Source organism: Panthera tigris, chromosome C1, assembly GCF_018350195.1.
Source record: "Panthera tigris isolate Pti1 chromosome C1, P.tigris_Pti1_mat1.1, whole genome shotgun sequence".
NCBI classification, from domain to species: domain Eukaryota; kingdom Metazoa; phylum Chordata; class Mammalia; order Carnivora; family Felidae; genus Panthera; species Panthera tigris.
The window spans coordinates 193,013,637-193,035,748 of NC_056667.1; the positions used below are offsets into that span (position 1 = coordinate 193,013,637).

A 22,112-nucleotide genomic window follows, 5' to 3' on the forward strand; every position below is an offset into this window, starting at 1 on the left:
CTGCATTTCATGTTGCATGTCAGAATTAGCCAAAAAACAAAAAAAGAGCAGAAATAACAAAGTTCCCTGATTTCATGAAAGTTTTTCCTTTTATACCAAACTTTTCTTCAGGAAAACAAAACCCCAAAATAAGCCCAAATAAAACATTATTGAGGGGTAGAGGATATCTCTAAAAGTTGGGAAGAAAGTCTTGGTAAACTTTCAAGGGAAATAGAAATGAACCAGAAATGTTTTCAGGCTTTTTCTTAGAACCAGGAATTGGGCAACCGGTTTGTGATCTACCGTGTACGAAATAACAAAATTATAATTTCATTTTGAAAAAATAAAAGCTACAAGTCCTGATATGCAAATTTTTCTTATGCCTCAGGAAGAAAATAATATACCTTTTCATATGTTTTTCATAGTAAATTGGATTTTACTGCCATGAAATGAAATGAAGGTTTATGAAATCTGATTTACCTTAGCATGAAGTAACCCCATCTATCCCTTACATGGGATTGTGGTTTTCATGCCAAATGAAACTCTCTGTTTTTAAACATAGTATAGCTTATAGTTACGGTAGCATCTGCCTACCTGGGACCTGCCCTAAGCAAAATTATGAAGAAAATAAAACTTACCTTGAACACCTTTGGCTTTGCTTCCTGAATCTCCATTTCTTCGTTTTCTTCAGATTGTCTGTACGCATCTGAAGCTACCTCATATGGTCAGGATCCCCCCCTCAACCCCATGCAAATCCTTTGCTTGATGTCAGCCTACCCACCTAGATAACATCTGGTCCTTACTTTTTTTTTTTTTCAATTCTGCCACTCCATCAAAATCAATCTATTTTTCTCTTTCTGCTGGGCTTCTACAATAGAACAACCAGAACTGTTACCATAATCAGTTACAGCTTTATGCTTTCTAGATGTTGTTTACATTCTGATATAAAGCTTCAATGTCTTTGGCTGATTGAAGCACGATATAGATGGCACCCACAATTTGCAAGTATTTCTAGAAGTATACTTTGTAACAATGATACCAATACACAGAGAAGAGATAGAGATTGACATGGTAAATGACACTGAAGCAAAATCATCAATGTAAAATTTTATTTCAACAGATCTCTAAGAGGTATTTTCTAAAGTAGAATGTGTATGTTATTTGCAAATTTCTGAAGAAAACTTTGAAGTTACTATTACTTGTTCTTGTTTGTTATACATAATGAAACTTTTGAATCTGTGGATGGAGAGAAATTCATTTAATAACATTTTCTATGGGATGCATTAATCAATCCAGAATACAAAAGTAGTCATCTTTATTCTAGAATAATTTTTGTCATGAAGAAATTAAAAATTCTATTGAAGTCTTTCCTCTTTCCTATCATAATGTGACCAAATTACAAATATAACTTTGGACTTGACACTTATTTTCTTACTTAAAGGATCTTGCAAAGTCTCTTGATTTTGCTACTTAGAGGTCCTAGAAAAAAGTCTTTAGGGGCGCCTGGGTGGCTCAGTCGGTTAAGCGTCCGACTTCAGCTCAGGTCATGATCTCACGGACCTTGAGTTCGAGCCCCGCGGTGGGCTCTGGGCTGATGGCTCAGAGCCTGGAGCCTACTTCCGATTCTGTGTCTCCATCTCTCTCTGCCCCTCCCCTGTTCATGCTCTGTCTCTCTCTGTCTCAAAAATAAATAAACTTTAAAAAAAAATTAAAAAAAGAAAAAAGTCTTTATTACCAATTTTACTTGTTTGGAACTTTTTCAGAGAATGTGCCACACTTATCTTGTGTTGTGGCTGAGCTTTTATTTAACAAAAAGTATTAATGAATAATAGAGGGATAGCTCAAAACTCTATCTTTTTATTTTTCTTTTTGTTTTATTTTCACGGCATTTTATTTTTCAGAATTTCATAATGTAATTAATTCTATTGTACCTTTGCCCACAGATTATTGAATTACAGTTCTCTGGTATATGTATATTCATTTATAATTTGAAATTTATAAAGAATTACCATATACACTTATTAGTGACTTGAAATCTGCCAAGTGGTTTTGGGGCTTGTGTAAAGAGAATATTTGTGGATGATATTTTATATAGCTATAATGGCAAAAATAAAACAGGCAGTTATAGAAGATGGAGAATCACTTACTTAAAACATTTATAGTTCATGAGAGACTTGATAAGAAGAAAGCACATAAGGTTGATGTATATGCTGCTATTTGCACATTCATTCTTGGAAACATGGTGGGACTGGAGGCTTAAGCAAACTATAAATGCATAAAAATCATGTTGGTCTCTCTATGTGCTGATTGTACCCTACGATGTGTTGTGAACAAAGTGGTTTTCCCATCACACAGTTCCTAAATTCCATATGCTTCTAGGTCACAAGGCCTCCAAAGGCCTTACATACAAAGCATGCAAGTTATACTATGATGGGGATGAGATAGAAGCAGTGAACAAAAGGTGATTTCTGCCATTTTATCATAACAAACACTTTCTCCTAGAAGAAATAACTAAGTTTATAGAAGTAACTAGTAAAAACTATTCCCGGTATATAGACAACTTACATTTCGAAAGTTTCTCCAATGACTTTTTTTGGAACCTGGAATACTTTTCCATTTTTCCATCATATCCTCTGTCTGAAGCATTCCTAGGTTTTGAAACTATAGGAACATAGGGGTACCTGGGTGGCTCAGTCGGTTGAGCGTCTGACTTTGGCTCAGGTCATGATCTCACGGTTTGTGACTTCGAGCCCCGTGTCGGGCTCTGTGCTGACAGCTCAGAGCCTGGAGCCTGCTTCAGATTCTGTGTCTCCCTCTCTCTGTGCCTTCCCCACTCACACTGTCTCTCTCTCGCGCGCACACTCTCAAAAATAAATAAACATTTAAAAAAAATTTGAAACTATAGGAACATTGATTCACCCAAATCCTAGCCTCACTCTAGGTGGTCAAAGTCTTTGAGGTACTCAAGTACAAGTGGAACTTTAAAAACATGGAGAGACTTTTATGTGTGTGAGTGCTGGCACACACACACACACACACACACACACACACACTACTGCATTTCTACACAAACGTTTAAATTTTGTTTATCCCACAGTTACTCTAAGTGTGAATTTATTTAAGGTCTCTTAGTTTTATTGATATTTCATCTTCCCATTAATGTTATTAATGATGTCTCATTGGACTTAATGCAGAGATGTTATTAATGTTATTAATAACGTCTCAAGACTTAATTGACCTCAAATGCATTTCTCCTCCATAAACTAAATTGATCTTTGTTTTAATCAGTAAGTCTTTAGAAGAAATCTTTGGAAGAAAAGGCTGGTATGCAAAGACCTACAGCTGCAACATTGGCAAGGGTGACCCTTTGAGATCAGAGTCTGACTAAGGAAGGATATGCCAGTGCTGGCCTCTTTAATTAATGCTGAGGTGCCAAGGAAACAAACAAACAAAAACCAACAATCTGCTCTTTTAGTTTCCTTCTTCACCAGTTGATTGCAGGAAATAGTTTCAGAGGAACCATTTGCTCTCCAAATTAAGCAAGGAACTTTTCTTCTTTCCCTGTTTTTATGAATTTATCAAGGGTATTTGTCTAGCACAGTGCTTCCAACTACACAGTGCTTTCCTTGTTGACTAGCTTCCATCAGCAGCAGCAATTAGCACCCGTTTCCTAGGCAACCATTCTGTACCCTACTGAGAAAAACCTTTCCTTGTCAGGAGCATTCTGTCTAAAATTGTTTTGTTTTCCTTCTTTCACAAGTGTACGGTAGGCTTACTTGTCATTTCTTTTAACACGGCATTATTATGTCCATTATTCTTAAAAGCAGAAACATTTACTGGCTTTTATATTCCATATGGTTGAATTTATTGTTAGTGTCTCTTACTTCTCCCTTAACAACCTGAAAGAAATCAACAAAAATATGTTCTCAAGCATATGCCAACTTGTTTTGGATTTTTTGTCCACAGTCTAATTGGTGAGCCTTTGCTTGTTCAAGTAATCACAGCTGGTCCTGATGAAAACTCAAAGAGTACACGTTCAAAATCAAACTTCTGTGTCTACCAACAATGTCGTGTTGCTCAGAGGCAAGTTGAAGTTTCCAGGACCACTGAGAAAGTTTTAACTCCATTGCTTTTGTTATGAATCAGCCAAGCAATATCAATAGATTAACATAAAAAAATAACTAAACTAGAAATATGTGCCAAAAAACAGGGCCTTGGGACTGTGTTAAAAATTTGACGTGATAAAATACCAGAGGAACATAGCAACGGTATAGCATGAATCAGCACTTGGAATAAGCCAGAAGGTTATAACAGCTATACATGCTGAATAGTATTGCATACTACTGAATAATACTATAGGTAGAGTAAAATCTAGTTTATCATTTTAGTTTAATGGCAGGCACCTGACATATTGTGTGTTAGGCAGTGGTTCAGCATTTAGGCGAGGAGGTACTCATGGGGGAAAATGACAGAATTATCTCTGTATGTGGCAAGAACTTTCGTATCTTTATATCTTGTCAGTCAAATGATGATTATAGACTTTGATGACCGCAAGACAGCAAGAGTGATTAAACCAGTGATACAGAATTTAAATGAGCAACTGATCTATATATCATTGCATTTAATTGCCACAACACACTAAAAGGTGAACACCAGTTTAATTCCCACTTTACAGATGGGGAATCTGAAGGTTAGACAGATTGTCACTCACTTGCAGCTAGTAAGAGATAGAGGCAGAATTTTCTGATACCACAATCTACTACTCTAAAATATTTGAACTACACCAATATAATTCAAAGTGTTGTCTAAATGGGACCGTAAGTTACCTTTATCCATTATTTTGCCAGTTTTCCCATCAAGAAAATGTATTATTGTGTGGATTCAATATGTTGATGAGAAATAAAAGTGCCTGGGGTAGCAACTTATAAATTTGTATCACAATATGATGTTTATTCATTATTTAGGTGAAATATGAGTAGCTTAGCATGATATCTTTCGAGGATTATCAGGTAGGTTTCTGTAGATGCAAAGCATGTCTTAATTAGTGTCTTATCCCTATTTACCTCCTATATGTATTTCCACCAGTTTATTTCCCCAGTACCAACAAAAAATATTCTTTCTTTCCAGAATTCATTTTATCTACCAAGGGCTTCCTTGATAGTGTTTTTTGAATACTGGCCCTATCTCCATTGCCCAGAATAAGTTTTTAGGACAGACGTCACTTTTTACTTACAGGTGTTTATCTATATAGTGATGATCTGTTATCACCCATGGCTCTGTCACCTGGGTTGTATCTTTAAATCCCTTATTTTGTATCAGCCTATCATTTTAATAGACAAATGTGTTTTAAATAAGTTGATTTTAATGTTTTCCTTCAAACTGATTTAGGGTCGCATTACTTACCAAATTAGATCCCAGTTGTCATTCATTTTATTTAGATATGATATGATTTAGAACCATGTCATGAAATATTTTTGTAATACTTACAGAAACTGTCTCACTAACTGTAATGACACTATTGAAAAATAATAATATTCAAATACTGGTTCTCACTTTAATGCAAAAACTACCATTAGTTATTTACATTGAGAACCTGACATTAACAAGAGTGAAAATAAAATACAAATTATATACACTCCTTAACTAAGGCAATTTTTAACATAAACTAAAAAATATCCACTACCAGAAAACTTTAGATGTTCAAAAGAAAGATAATTGAGTTCTTAATAATTTCTGCTTATGCTAAGAAGTATAACGTTTTCAGCTGTGAAGATCAATGTTACCTTTCAGTTATGTATAATAATTTCGCAGTTTATGTGTAATCTAGATTCATCTTTAATTTTATGAACAACTAAGTCCTATTTATAGTTTTATACATATAATGTGTCAAAGAAAAAATAACCAAAAAATAGAGTAGAAAGTAGGATAGGGAATAAAGAAGTAGAAAAAATAAACAATGAAAAATTAAAATGTAGCTCTTACCTGAAAAAAGATTTTTTCATGTTGCTAATAGTTCTCAGGAGAAGACAGGGGTTATCAGGCCTCTTGGAGTGCTGTCCAGAAGATGGTCCTAAATTGGGACGCTAGCAGAAATCTAGAGCAGGTCATAGCCCAGGACCTCTGCAGCCAGGAAAATGGCTATGAAGCCAGAAAATAAATAACAAAGTTTTTACTTCCCTCTAGCTTTGTCTAGGAAAGTCAAAGCAAAACCAAAAAACACTGTCCCTGAAATCAACATAGATGATTGCAGATTAACTCTATTATCTGATGTTCATAATAGTAATAGGCTAGTTGGTCTGGACCTTTGGTTGCTCTTCCTTTGAAGCAGAAATACCAGAAGACCCAGAAGAATGTATGACTGGGGGAAATAAAGACAACTTGGTGAAGAACTCCTTGGAAGTCTCAAGTTCCTTGATGTTCCAGGCCTGTTCTATAATTATGCAATTGAGTCTGCACAGCAACTTGTGAGACAAGTGCTATTAGTATTTCCATTTCATGGATGAGGGATTGAAACCCAATTAGTCCGAGTAAATTTCATATTTTTTTTAATTTTTTTTTAACGTTTTATTTATTTTTGAGACAGAGAGAGACAGAGCATGAACGGGGGAGGGGCAGAGAGAGAGGGAGACACAGAATCGGAAGCAGACTCCAGGCTCTGAGCCATCAGCCCAGAGCCCAATGAGGGGCTCGAACTCACGGACGGCGAGATCGTGACCTGAGCTGAAGTTGGACGCCCAACCGACTGAGCCACCCAGGCGCCCCTTAATTTTTTTATTGTTTTTTTTTTTTTTTTAAGAGAGAGAGAAAATGTGATGTGGGTAGGGGCAGAGAGAGACAGAGACACAGAATCTGAAGCAGGCTCCAGGCTCCAAGCTGTCGGCACAGAGCCTGACGCGGGGCTTGATCTCATGAACCACAAGATCATGACCTGAGCTGAAGTTGGACACTTAACCGACTGACCCACCCAGGCACTCCATTCCAAGTAAATTTCTTAGTATGAAATAACTAGAAAGTAGCAATGCTAGAGTTTGTGCCCACATTTCTCAGAATTAAAGTCCATGTGACTTCCTTTAATCTACAATATAAAAGGGAATGATCTCCCAGATAGAAAGATTTGTTGGATGGATGGTTTGATGGATGGGTAAGTGGATAGAGTCATTTAATAGATATTTGTAGAATGAATGAGTAAATTATATATAGATATAGATTATAGATATAGATAGCTATATAGATACATCATACACACATCATAACTCTTATATTTTTATCTTTGTAGGTCTGATTTTGTGACTCTCTTCCTTTGTCTTCTGTGTTTGTTTGGCATGTTTACCGTTAATTTTCTCTGAACTTTCCTCAAACCTTGAGTGAATTTTCTCCTGTCCCAGGAGCCAGGCTTTAAGGGTAAAACTCACCCAGAGATCTGCTGATTAGGTTTCTGTTGGGAAAAGGCCATCTGTCCTTGGGGGGAGGAAGCTACCACCCTGCACTGACAGCAGCCCTTGCTTAGAGGAAGATTTTAAAGTGACTGGACCAATTGAAACCCTCAGGATAATCCTATGCTCATGTTTTATTGCACTGGGAAAATAATATGAGACAATGTGATATTTCCTGTTTGAAAAGTTTTAGCAATATTACGCTTTCAAAAAAAATGAAGATAATATGTCATTATCTTGGCTCCCACACAGCCTGTTTGCTTATTCTAAAATAGCATTTCTTAAAGTCAGTTAAGTTCTTTTAAGGAAAAATAGATAATTAATTCTCCCGTGACTGAGTTAAATTATTTTCTTACACATTTTGCTTAAATATATACAAATGTAAAATTACCTTATTCATAAGCTCTTATTCAACTGTGAAACTCAAACACATTTATAAATCAATTTTATCTGAAACAACAAAGCCAACAAAATTCAAATGTTCCACTACTTATTATGTAAAATAAACTATTGCTTTACTGAAACTAAACTATTGCTCACAAGAAATGGGGTAATGGGTGATAACAGTGCATTTTTATTTAGGTTGGACATGTCCACACTAACTGGAGAAAAGTAATGATCCTATTTCTCCTTTCCTTGTCTCTAGAATATTTTGAAAGTCTGTTGTGTAGTGTACCATGATATTATTTGGCCTACGTCTTCTATGAATGCATTTTTTATTGTAGAGTGTTCACTCACCCCTGTTCTCTTCTCATTAGCCCACAACAGGTAAACTAATTGTCTATGGTGTCACAATTATTCTAAATGCAATTCCAAACAAAAAGACAAATAATGTGGCATTGCTCAGTTATAATTTGTTCACACAAACCAATAGATACTTTTTATTATTTTTACTGGATTATTTTTCCAAATTAAGAAATTTTATTCATGTTAAGTGTTTGCAGACTCTAGAAAATTCATCAGTAGTTACACAAGAATCTGGAACGCTCATTTAAGAAATACTGTTTTGAAATACATCAAAACTTAAACAAGAACTCAGTAAATAATTAATTTGGGGAGGTTTAAGTTAGTAAATATAATAACGAGCATGGATTATTTCTAAGCTTGTGTAAATAGCATGAACAAAACCTTTCATGTTAACTTTTCATACTTTCAAAAAACTTTGTTAGGCATCCAGTCTGAGTAAACATCAACGAGAGGAGCTTCAAGTACCGCAACAGTGATAAAGAGAAAGTCCTTGACTTGGGAAACTCTACAAAGCAAGGGAGATAAGGCATGTGTACCAGCACAATTCCATGCAAGATGTACTAAGTGCCATAGGAGATACTATACTTGGTGTAAATGCCACCAGGGTAATGCAGGAATGATCCATAAGATACACGGGTTTCATATATGTCCCAGTTTCCTCTGTGTTTGCTCCACCTCTCCATTACACTGAATTTCCTATGAAACACTGAGGTTCTAGAAGAACTGAAAATCATTTTATTGATTTTAACTGTCTGAATTTTATTGAAAATGATTATATGGAAGTGAGGTAAGTTATCTATTACACTATTCAACTTTATCTACAAGATATATAGGTAGGCAGGTAGATGGCTGATAGAGAGGACAGATAGATGGATACATACATACATACATACATAGATGGGCGGATACGTAGTTATTGCTCAGTTGTGGTCAATTACTTGTTTCATAGTCTCAGAATACATTCAGGAATAGCAGTTTTGTACTTTAGGTAGAGGAGCAGGTCTGAGAGTGAATGTTACCTTAGTTCATACCTTTAGAAGAATTTATGTATTTCCACTGGGCATTCTCACATGACTGTTAAGGAAGTTTATGGTTATTTTCTCATTATTCCTTCTGCTGTTTTTCTGCTTGAGACAAAGAACAGCCTAATAGTCAGGGAATCTGGGTTCTAATTTCAGTTTGCCTCCACTGACTGTGTGAACTTGAGCAAATCTCATAACCATGCCTAGCCTATATTTCCTCATCTACAAAATGAGAGAATATAGATCCAATCTACTCTTCAAGCCCTTTTAGCTCTACAGCTGTGGTCCTGTGAATTAAATTGCATAGGATAAAACCACCTTACAAGAATGAGCTGTATCTTATTAGTTTGAAATCATAATTATTCTTTACATTTTTTGCAATATTAAGAGAAGATCCTTCTTAGTTTAAGCTAAATTGAGAGTATAAAATGTGTCGTGTAAAAAAAATCTTGTATGAAGAATACTGAGTACATAAATATATGAGACAAATTTGCTGGAGCCTTGTTTAGAAATTAAAACTTTTTCAGAAATAATTTTAAGTAGTCTGTCAGTACTTGCTCTTTGAATACTTAAAGTTTGAATGAGGTCTCCAGCTTCCTAAAATTATATTTCAAGAATAAAAGAACTATTACATCACATTTAGTTTAGTTATAGTACCTGAGGCATTTTACAAGATCCCAATTATTTGAAAGTTGGTTTTCTAAGTATGATATTTATAGTGAGAATGTCTAATTCTCTGGCCTGTTAGTCGTCTATTTCCTCATCTGAAACATAGAAGTAACAATAGTAAATCATTCATTGAAATAATGAGGGCAAACACTTTAGCAGAGTGCTTGGCACATAGCACCGTATTTTTAAAAAGCTGCATCTATTCCTGTGACTGCTACCCGGTCTAGATAAGAGTGTTCCTACAGTGCATCAAGACTGTATGTAGGCTATAGTGTCAAGTGGCTATTTAAAAATCAGGAAGTTAGATATATGATGGCAAATATACTCAATCAGGTGATCTAGCTTTTAAAATTCAGATAAATCCTATGCAAGTGGATTGCTCACCCCAAAAGCTGGGTTTCAAGCACTATACTCTGTCATCCTGGGTGGGGTAAGGAAGGCTTTCCAGAGAAGGCTAAATCTAAATGAACCAGGAAAAAATAGGATTCCCACTGCCCTCTATCAACCTGCTTGTAAATTGTGCAAATTCTGATCATAGAAAAGTCAAAGTAAGGATTTATTCTGAAAGCTAACATAAGAGAACAAATCCCACTGCCCCACCCTCCTTGTGTAGTACAACTTGTTTGTGTAAGGGCGGTACATGGGATTATTTGCTACTTCTTTCATTTTTAGTTGATGATATACAGAACATTGTTTCTTGAATATTTATCTGACTTGGTTATATAAAATTAGCACTGGGATATGCTCCAGGAGGTCCCACTTCAGCCCAAAAACTAGTTATCTGGCGTCTTACAAACCGATTATTTTAATGACGAACCCCCCCTTAACCCCATCTTGTTGAATGAAACTATTGTCCTGACGAGGTGAGTATATATCATATGGCCTTAAAAATCTTTAAAACTTCTGCTGTCTCAAAAAGTAGTAGCTCTTTAGAAAGAGACCATCTGATATATCATTTCCATGTGTTTCATTCAAATTTTATCTTCCCAGGATTTTCTTAATGAGTATTGTTTACACTGATCCTGAATAATGCTGTTTGATCACAAATTCACATTTTGAGGCCTCATTTTTAGGTTTTAAATCATGGTATTTCAGCAAATCAGCATAGAAACTATTGTAAAGAAAGTTTTCTGGAAAACCACAAAACATACTAAGTCCAAGATGAATCTTCTCTTCTCTGAATTTGTGTTACTTGGTACAAAAACTTTGTTTCTGTTTGCATGAACAGCTTTTAAAAACAAATTGCCATCCAAATGATAGAAAATAAAATCTTAATCAGCCATATTGTTTCCTTACGCTTCCTCTTTGCTGCCTGTTTTGGACGTCTCATTACTTTCTTTTCTTTTGTTACTGTGTATTACAGAGGAGGTGTCTGCAAGGATCGTTCAAGTAGTCACGGCTGAGGCTGTAGCAGTCCTGAAAGGTGAACAAGAGAAAGAAGCTGAACATAAAGTCCAGCCTGCAGCTCTGCCTTTAGGTAAATGGGAAAGAACCCTCGGTCAGGGGCTATGCCTGCTGTGCCCTGATCACAGGACCAAGTCTTCATGTTCAAAGGAAGGCCCTACTTCATACTTCATCCTTACATATAACGTTCATCAAACACCTCTGTTGGGAGGCGCTGGCACCTGTTTTCACTTTCTTCCCAGGCTCATTTGTGGTATTTGGACAGTCTTTAGGGTAATAAGCTTATAGTTAGACTTTGCCCCTAAATCGTTTTTAAATTTTCATTTCTAGACCACTGGAGATACTTACTATAAAAATAAAGCCAATGCATATTGATGTCATGACACCCACTTGTATAGAAAATGTGTTAAAACTTTAATTAGAAATGATTATTTCCCTTTATGGATTTTGGCGAATGATTGTCTAGTCTTATTTCAGTCTCCCTGAACCAGCTATAGAAAATCTATAGTCAGGGCTTTGTTAGAATCATGAGTGACTTTGTATCCCAGTATGGTCTTCACTTGGTTCATCTAAGGGCACTAGATAGCATTGCTCTCTCCCTTGGTCACAAGTCAGATGCTCTCCAGAGCCAAACAAGTAATGTAATGGTGTTTGCCAAAGAAAACACTCTCAGCCAAAGGCTTGCTGACTCTTCTCTAAATAGATGGCAGATAGATAGATAGATAGATAGATAGATACATGGTAGATAGGTAGGTAGATAGATAGATAGATAGATAGATAGATAGATAGAAGAGAGATAGGTAAATGATAGATACATGGTAGATAGGTAGATAGATAGATAGATGTAGGTGTATATACATGCAAAGACACAAAAAAGAAAACTCTTAGGTTCAACATATGTCTATTTCACAGGTACATATAACTAATCCACAGAAAAGTATAATTTTAAAGCCTAAAAAAATAGTACATATCCAACGCATGTCTCATGTACCCTTAATATTTGATTTTCTGGTCAGTACCCCTTTAAGCAATTTGAGCAACTCAAAAAATTAAGCAATTAAAATTCTGCTCTCCCAGAATAATCAATACTCATTATTTGTAGTAGAATGTTCTTTGATTATAAAGGTTTATTTTTCTCTTAAAACAGGAGGGAAAGTATATTATTCAAAGCATTGACCTTCTGCTTGTGGTTCACTTCTATTCCTTAAATAGAAGACCCCCACCCATTTTTTTAAAATTTGAAACTTGAGGGGAGCCTGGGTGGCTGAGTCGGTTAAGTGTCCAACTTCAGCTCAGGTCATGATCTCACGGTTCATGACTCCGAGCCCTGCATCGGACTCTGTGCTGACAGCTTGGAGCCTGGAGCCTGCTTCAGATTCTGTGTCTCCCTGTCTCTCCGCCCCTCCCCTACTTGCGCTCTGTCTCAAACAAACATTTAAAAATTAATTAATTAATTAATTAAAATAAAAATCGAAACCTGAAAATGTGTTATATAGAAACCTATGGGTCAAGGGGTTAAGAAGTTGCCTGTGACCCCAAAGCTCCAACTAGTAACTGATTTAGGAGAAGGGAAAACAGATGCTCTTTAAAATAGGTTTTCCTCTGGCCTTGATGATAAACATTTCCTTTCGCAATTTCTCACCTTCATAGGAGTAGTCATAAAGAAGGCAAGAGTCTTGAAAAGAAGTAGAGTTAACTGTGGTGTTAACATCTTTTAGAACCTTTCTCTTTGGCTCTCTATGTATAATGCCCAGGCCAGAAGATTACTCCGCTCCCACTAGTGCATGGTTTCCGTCTGAAGGTTGCCTCAGGCTCTGATAGCTTCATTTTTTCTTTTCTGAGAATACATAACAGAAGATGCATTTTGACATTAGACTCAGTGGACAAAATGTTGTTTAAAAAAAATACATCACCTATAATACTGTGAATGACGAAGGTTACATATGTTTCCAGATCAAAAATTTAAACAATATAGAGTTCTAATTTTTTTTTCAGTCAGCCAAGCTAAATCCAAACTACAGTGCTTGCCTGTGCATTTGAATACAGTAGATTAGGGCCAGAATAAAATATTATATTAATCAAACAAGCAGACACAAATTAATGGGATTAATGATAGAACTTTAGCAGGCATCAGTAATCCATTCTTTAGAGGGAAGACAAAATGAATTTTTTAAAATATTAAATGCTTTTCTTTCTTTTTAGGTTCTTTAAAATATGTGAATCAGGTAATGGGACAAAAAAATAAGTCAAGCGCAACTTACTATTGAATCTTTTCCTAAATTTCGTGGAGTGGCCTTTTTAGAGATGGCAGAGCTGTTATCCATCTACTGACCTAGCAGGATTAATTGCTGTATCTCGTTTTTCCACTGTTTGCTCTTTAGCAGCTGAAGAGACACCTAATCTGCCTCCTTCTCCACCTCCGTCACCAGCCTCAGAACAGACTGTCACAGTGGAGGAAGGTAAGGCCTATTGGACTTTTTGAGGTTTGTCTTCTGGTAAAGTGTAAATGGACATCAATCCATAAGCAGTGGACTTCAGTATAGGTTAGTACATGACCCAGCTGAGAGCTGTCTGTTTCAAACAGTCAAGAAGAAACAAAGACTCTACATAAATGTATAATCATTTATCTATACAAAATCAGAAGTAGAGGAATATGGTAAATAAAAAAAGGAAAAATCACCTTGATGCAGGAGAAGGTAACTCTGTTTAAATTGCTCAAATAGGTACAGAGAACCAGTTCACTTAATTAATGTAAATGTTTTGACAGAGAAGATACAATCCTATCTTATAAGTGACTGAACAAAAATAAATTTATTGGTGAAATTATAAGGAAGTGTTGTCTGAAATTGTCTCTGTTTTGCTCACTATTGTGCTGCCAAGGCCTTCCCTAGGGCCTGGCCCATAGCAAACTCTCAATAAATATTAATGAATAAATGAAGAAGTCAATGAATGAATTTGATATTGAGAGCAGTGAACTGGAAGCTGAGATCATGGTTTCTTTCCTGCTGAGACCTGTTATTGTCTATGAATATATTTATGCTTTTATTCAACATAAAATGCTATGTCAGCTTTTCAGTTCCAATAAAACAGAGGGATGCCTTTGAAGAATATTCATTCAGAATCTGAGCTGAGAGGCACTACTGAAAAGCAAACTATTACTGGTTTTCTGACTTAGATCAGTTAACTTTTGTGTATTGTTTGAGTTACAGGCAAAGACAGAGAAGAGCGATAGCTAAAGTTTTGTTTCAATATAATTTAGTTTTCATATAGCAAAATCAGAATTTTAAAGCTATTTCATTTTATTCACTTACTGTTTTATTTATTTTCCTTTTGTTGTCCCTGTTAGCAATTATTTTACTGGGTTAAAAATTGAACAATGTCACAAAAGAGTCATTTTTTTTTTATAATTTATAGTTAGGTTCATTTAAAATATTCTTTGAGTTCCTCAATACAGATTTTCCGAGTTACAGTACTATAAACTATCAATAAACATAATTTATTTATCATCACAGATTTATAAACCTAAACTTCTTTTAATGAGGTTTTTCTTTCTTAAATTGAGGCATTTTTCTAATTTACTGACTGAAATAGCATTAACTGAGCTAAATTATTCTAAAGAATAAAAGAAAATTTGTGGACTATAATTAGTGGATATAATCAGGATTATTAGTCAATTTCCTGAAAATGTGATTTGATCTCTTCCTTTATAGATTTGAAAGATTTTTTTGTCCTTATTTTCATCCATTCATTGACACATATTTGCGGAGCACCTACAGTGTTCCCAGCACTCTTTAAATTCTAAGTATACACTAGTGGGCAAAACAGACATGATCCCTGCTTGTAAGGAGCACAGAGTCTGGTGGAGAACAGCAATCCAATAAATAAGCTTACAAATAATTTCAAGTTGGATTAGCACTAGGAAGGAAAAGAATAGAGCTTTAAGATAGAACAAGGGAAATCTTGTTTTATTGGATGGTGAGAAGACAGTTAAGGAGCTGAGCTCAAAAGCATGAGGAAGAGTTGGTCAAGCAAAGATGCAGGGAAAAGGGCATTTGGGGTGGAGAGACCAGGACATGCAGCGGAACTCAGGTGGACAGGAACATGAAGTGTTCTAGCAACTAAAGACTTCGCATGGCTACTGGGTAGTGAGAAAGGGGTTGAGTAGTGAAGGAGTTTAAGAGTCAGCGGTAGCCAACTTGGTTCATGAGCCTGGATTTCACTGGGGATGCACTGGAGAACTTTCCATGACAGCTGTACTTCCCTCAGGCCATTGAAAATGTTTCTGAGCCTCTACTTAAAGCCTTTCAAGTATCAGAGAATCTTCTTAACTCAAGATGGTCACTTGGGTATGATGTTCACTCCAAAATCGGCTGGAAAGCTAGTAATTTATTCTTCTTATTCTTATATGGGAGTTGGAGCGGAAAGGGTAGTAGGATCCGTCTATCTGCCTGGGAATTCACCCAATCTGCTTTCTGATTGGTGTGCATATAATGAAAATATAAATAAGCCATAGAATCGTTTTCATATTTTGATACACTTTCCAGAGTAACTATTTCCTTATATTTTGAGATTGCTTTCCCCAAGTTGTTTTGAATATATTTGGGGAAATTTTCAACTTACGTCCTATTGAAGATGATCCAAGATATTTTATCTTTAACATTTTTCAAACCAAACTTGTATTTTTATTGAATTATTACTTTTTATTTTTTTTGAAAGAAAGCATTAAACTATATGAATGTCTAATGATTTGCTTTTCAAAGGATAACCATTTTTTACTTATATGAAAAATATATATGTCCTTTATAAACTCTACCTCATTAATTTAAAAGATCAAGTAATATTCTTATATATGTGAAAGATATGGGTCTAGGTAATTCTACTAGCCCTGTCTGATTTTAGGCCACCCTGAAAGCATGTATAATTTTTTTTTAGGTTTTGTTTATCAGAAAATAAATAGTGAAAAGTTACAAGACAGGATTCAACTCTTCAGTTTTTCAAACCAATTGGTTTGCAAAGACCTGGGAAAAATTCTATTAATGTATAGCTCATAGCAGGTTGGGTGGAAAAGGAGTATGTGGGTTTTTCATCTGCAAGATTTTTTTTTTACCTACCTCAACACACCCTCAAGGAAACTTTAATCTAAAGGCATGTGACTGCCAATTCATTTATACAAATGTAAGAGAGCTCTTAGATTAAATTGAGTAATTCAATGTTTTTGAGGATGTGATTATTTTTATGTTATCAAAAATTTTTAAATCTGTTCTTTCCCAAAGGGGAAGCATGAACGCTTCCACCAAAAATAATTTAAGATGTTAATTACTGTAAGTTATGAATATTCATTTATTATAATTGATGTAATAATAATTCTCAGAATGTGTGCTTATTTGGGGAAACAAAGGGATTTTGATGACAAAAATAAATCAGTAGCACACTTAAAAGGAAACTCAGGTACAGTGAATCAATTAATACTGCACTAGTTGTCATGTTTTCAGATTAATCTCCTTTTTCTTTTTGGCCTAACCATAATAGTTGTCATTTGGACTGAACTGTTAGAATTTGGAAGCCTGTGCAAGAACAATGGAATCATCTGAAAATAGAACCAGGAAACTTTCTGCCCTCTTAGGTTTGCTCCAGAATCCTAGGGTGGTGTTTTCCTGTGTCAGTGATGTTGTAAGGTTATCGTTGCTAATCTGAAAGTATTTTTCCTTCCAACTCACTCTGGGCAGCAAAAGCTTGCAGAATGGAAAGGGCTTAGAGATAGTGGAGAACAATGTAAGTAGAGCCAATTGCCCCCAGGTGGTGGGACAGAAGCTGCGATGCCAGGACAGGCAAAATCACGAAGTCACTGATACCCCAAGAGACTCCGTGTCTATTACAAAGTGACTACTCATTTGTACCAAAGGGTACAGACAGACCAAGGCTGGGTTTTATGCGGCAAATCTTACTTTAACTCAATATAGAGTTTCCAATGCTTTAAAAAAAAATTGTACAAAAACAAATCAGGGAGATGTACTCCTCCACTGAAATCAGGTAAGCTTCATTTCTGAATATTATCATTATGCAACAGAACTATGTAAAAGTCCAAGATTCATCAGGTAACCATATCCTTTGAAATATCACATTATCAAATGAAATAGAATATTTCATGGTGAAAGCAGAGTCCCTCTCCCAAAACAGGTGTACTTTTAGTAAAAGGAAACATTCAATCCTGACCATAAACGACAAAACTAACTTATGAAATGAATTTACTTTTTATAAATCTCTCAACTCTGGCTTTGGTGTATCAAATGAATGGAAAGCACAGGTACATGACAAGTTGAGTATATCGAAGACAAAGATGCTAACATACATGGAGTCCAGCATCACACTTGGCATTTTCTCAGATATCTCCTCATTTAATCCTCCCAGCAGCCCACAGAGATAGATATATTCACTTCCACTTTTTGCCCCTGGATGTCATGGCTAGTAATTCAGGATTGCAACCCAAATCTCAGTCCCTGCAGTCATAGCCCACTGTGTCCCTAAAGCCATTCTTATCTTGGTTCTTAATGTAGGGCTAAGAAATGGAAGTGATCTTCCAATGAGGGTTTTTTTTGTTTAAGCTCCTGGACCAATTTCCTTTTTTTTTTTTTTTTTTTTTTTTTTGAAACCATACCAAAATAAATAATTCATTTACTTATAATTAGTATGTATCCCACCTCCACTGGGTGTGAACCAAGAACACCTGCCATTCACGATTCCATAGCAAATAAGATCTATTTCTTTTATCATTATTGTTGGAACCAAGCACACTGGTTGGTCTTAGCTAGCCATGGTCCTCTTAGTATAACTTCCCTAGCACATCTCTGCAACTTGTAGATGGACTTGAGGCTCATAGGTCCTAAACAGAGACTTGGAGCACCTACAGCTAATAGTACCAAGACTGGACTTTGCCAGACATTCATTCTTTTTGGAGTTGCCTAGCCATACAGATACTACAGAGAAACTCCTTTTCACTGCAGTCCTTAAAGTTTTTTGCTGTTTTTGTTGTTTTCTGTTTAGAGTCAAAGTTTTCAGAATAGAAAATACTGTTTATTTGAAATGTTACAGATCTGAAGCAAGACTCTGTACTGTTTTCACATTTTGGCACTTTCAAAAACAAGCAATGGCAACAAGAAAGAGGAGATCAAAATCTTCAAAAGGCTAATGCATTCAAGGAGTATTGCCTTTAAACTACCAGCTCTCAGCTTTAAATTCTTTCATTTTACATTATAGTTAACCCCTATTCCCCAAAAAATGTTGAAAAGCAGAGAGACAAATATGCCATTTTCACTTATTGTTAGTCCATGCAATCTATTGAGCATATTGGAAGTTTTAGAAGTAACTTGCGTACATGAGGTGTTTAGAGCCTTAAGGAGTCCTGGAGGAAATATGAATGGCTAGGACATGTGACAAGCCCGGGGCTTATGATTCAGCCAGTGTTGTAGGCCAATTATCTCAGTCAATTATCTGCTCAGCTGAGAAATCGTGCCGAGTTGAACTAAGAATATCAAATGTAATTTTAGTCTTCTGCTACCCCCTGATATAATAAGCATCATGGCTGAGAAAGTTCTGAGCACCCAGCCCCAAAAAATATAACATGGAACAATCAGTAAATAATGTGCTCAAAAGATTAAAAGCATTCCCTCTATAAATGTTATTTTAGTATCCTTATGATTTCAGATTTATTTCCAGTTGGCAGGACTTTGTTGCTGAAAATTAGTTATTGCCCTAAAAATACAGTGCATTTTCAAATAAATGCTCTAATCCATCTGCTTAAGTTTTGATAGAAATAAAAATTATACAGAGAGATACACAGACTTTCAGTAAATCTTAATCATTCTTATTATTGAAAGTTATGAAATTTAAAACTTATTTCTCTCTATAAGTAAACAAATAGTGATTAGCAAGTTCAGTAACCTGGCATGTAGGCCTGAGATGTAGTGTGTATACCACATCAGAAGCCGAATATTGTTTGCTGTCATCATCCTTAAAGCTCACGAAATATACCAGAATCCAAGTGCGAGCAGACTAACCTACACTTGTGTTTTTAAGGACATATATTTAAATAAGGCTGATTTCTAAGCCAAGACACTGGAAAGGATAGAAGTGAGAGCAGTTCTTTTAGCATTTCAATGAGAAATATGCAATGAGGGTTGAAAATATAAAGACAGCCAAGAGCCAGAGGTGCAAATGAAATCACATAGAATAAAGTCTTGGTGAATCTGAATCCAGCTCTGTGGAACTTCTCAGCTAATTATATCACTTTTACGCTTTCAGAAGAAAAAGAAAAGGAAATGATTTATATTATTAGGGACTTTCTTAAAACCATCTACCTTCACAGCCATGCAAATGAGAACCAGTGTTAGAAAGGACACCCCTAGGATTTGGCATCCAAAGAAAGATCTATGGAGCTATGCCACTGTGCTCTCCTTAGCAAGACAGAAAAGAATAATACACTACAGATTTTTCTCAACTGGATTGGAATTAAAAATGGCTTTCTGGTGAAAGTCAGTAACAAAAAATTAAATTAACCAAAGTGCTAACTATGTGAGCATCCTAGATAATTAAGGTTGTGCTTCAAACAGGACTGTTTTCCTCTATAATTGTATAGCATCAGGTCCTAACACTTTTCTTCTTTTTTAACTTATAAAAATATTGACAGAAGCATGAAAAGAACCTGCTTGAAAACATTTCTTCCAAATACTGCTTTTGTATTGTAATGCTTTGTTTCTATTCCAGTGTTTTTGTGGTTATTCTGACTTGTTTGAGGGGAATGTATAGACCATTTCTTATGTATACAGTAAAGGGTGTTAGCACATTTGATTTATTAAATCAATGGCAAGGTTACCTAAGGCATAGTGTAAATTCAGTGGCTGCTGAAGCATGAAACATTCACTCTCTCCCATCCTCCATCAGCTTGGTCTTGCTAATTCCCCTCCATCCCGCTCTGCTGGTTCTGTAGCCCATTGTGTCCTTGTGCAGGTGTTTGTCTCGTTCGTCTGATCTTGTGTCTGTCTTGTCCAGTTCTCCCTGCAGTTTCTTCCTGTGTGTCTGTTTGTAGATGAAGGGGCTGAGGATCAAGTGGGTCCTCTACACAGGTTCCCCAGCCATGAACCTGCCACCAGCGGGGAGAGGCGTAGGCTCCTAGCCCCCTCCATCTCGGTGTCTGTGCCTGATGATGACCCTTGCAATTCCGATGAGGAGTACTATGAGCATCCTTTGTTCAGCTCACAATGGACTACCTCTAGTGTGCTCCCCAGTGTCCCAGCGCAGAGTGCAGAGGCCCACTTAGGCCAGGAGAAAGGTGAACCAAGCATGGTCCCTTTTTGCTCCTCCTCCCCAGCCTGCAGCTTTGACCACATGCATCATACTAAGTGTACCTTTGTATGTGGGGTGGGAGGGGAAAGAGCCTGTTTTTTCCACATGAAAGTGAAGTCCCTATATAGTTTGTATGTCTAGCGAAATACCTCATGTACAAGAAGCCTTATTTGAGGCATGTGAGTGTTCTCTTTTTCTGTATCATTGCTTCTGAGAAGAAGGCAAAAGAGATGGGGGAGTGAAACGGAGGGAGCAAAAGGAGTTCAATTAAAGTTTGACTCCTTTCTGCTCCCTGTAAATAAATCAGTGGGGGAAGAATATATCCTCTTACTCAAACTGAAGAAGAGGATCCTGTATATAATTTTTCCTCTTTGGATACATAATATTACTAGGACCAGACTTAAATAGAATTAGCCTTCTTTTTAGTGCCATGTTAATACAATAGCTCTTTAGAAGGGAAAGATTGTGAATCTGTTTGGAACAGAATTAATGTTACAAAATGAATGTATTTCTCCAAAACACTTAATCCTCTACAGAAAGTAGAGAGGCTCCCCCAGGTGACTGAATATTGGCTAACATCAGCAGACCTGGGCTAAAGTGAAGGAACTGATCCACAGCCTTTGTCATCATCCCACCCTCATAAAGCTAGAAGACCCTAGTGTATACCTGGCTGTGATGAGGGTAAAAAAGGTGGGCGGTGGGCTGCAATTTATCTCATTCTAATTAGGTAGTTTTGTAAAGGAAAACAAAATTAGAGCTAAAAACATTTTTTGCATAGGTGAAGAGGTTATTCTCAAATAGGGAGAAATGACTTGTTTGCATGAAGAGTTTATTTTCATATGACACAACATTTAATGTAAGGGCCGATAGTTCCAAGGCAACAGGGAATAAATTCATAGCTTACCAGCTACATTCATGATAATAAACTTCTTCAAGGGTGCTTTGGAAAACAAAGAGCCCCAATGGCTCGGACACTCTGACAGAGAAATCTAACCCATACTAAGTTCTTCCAATAGCGTGAACTTAACCACAGTTAAGAGAAATATGTGAAATTTTGAATAAAGAACAAGTGCAGTGGAAATAAACATGATTTATAGGAAATAAGGAAAGGGAAAGCTAAAAGGTTATGTAGATTTGGAAAACATGTCGATTAAATTGATTAGACTTTATACAACAAGGTGACTTTAAAAGTCTCATCATCTGTAATCAAAATCTCTAATTCTATGCATTGTAAAAATGGCCTTAATAATAATTTGGAGTCTGAAATTTTAAAATGTTACTTACATAATTAAATGATAAAAATGAAAGTGGCTGGGTGCTAAATGGGAGGAAATAGATGAAGTATTTCTCTCCCCTGCCCCACCCAAGAATTTTAATATTTCTCAAAAAAAAAAAGAAAGAAAAGAAAAGAAAAGAAAATTCCTTTCCTTTCCATCTGTAGTCTTTCTCACCGGGCCATTTAAATAACGTATAATTGTTTCATGAGAATTTCATAAGAATCTTTCATATGGAGGACTAT

General features: G+C 36.0%; 1 protein-coding gene and 1 long non-coding RNA gene across 18 annotated transcripts in view; one reads left to right on the forward strand and one right to left on the reverse strand.

Annotated features, from left to right (window-relative positions):
- Nucleotides 1-22,112, forward strand: part of MAP2 (microtubule associated protein 2) — a 279,845-nt gene that overhangs the window by 216,410 nt on the left and 41,323 nt on the right. For 14 of the 16 annotated variants that reach the window (XR_006220913.1, XM_042995221.1, XM_042995220.1 and 11 more), the window contains exons 6-7: nucleotides 11,214-11,327; nucleotides 13,636-13,713. Coding sequence is in view for 13 of the 16 variants with exons in the window: in XM_042995221.1 (XP_042851155.1) it covers nucleotides 11,214-11,327; nucleotides 13,636-13,713 (192 nt within the window). In the remaining 3 variants the exon portion in view is untranslated. Of the gene's footprint in view, nucleotides 1-11,213; nucleotides 11,328-13,635; nucleotides 13,714-16,862; nucleotides 17,285-22,112 lie in introns of those variants that run through there. The other 2 variants (XM_042995230.1, XM_042995231.1) reach the window with 2 other exon arrangements.
- LOC122241011 lies at nucleotides 5,968-20,502 on the reverse strand. 2 transcript variants are annotated; one of them, XR_006220915.1, is made up of 3 exons: nucleotides 20,124-20,502; nucleotides 12,897-13,091; nucleotides 5,968-6,117 (listed from the first exon to the last, which is right to left on the reverse strand). It is a non-coding gene; the product is annotated as an uncharacterized LOC122241011 (long non-coding RNA). The 2 variants fall into 2 exon arrangements; XR_006220914.1 differs by lacking the exon at nucleotides 5,968-6,117 and adding an exon at nucleotides 10,999-11,266.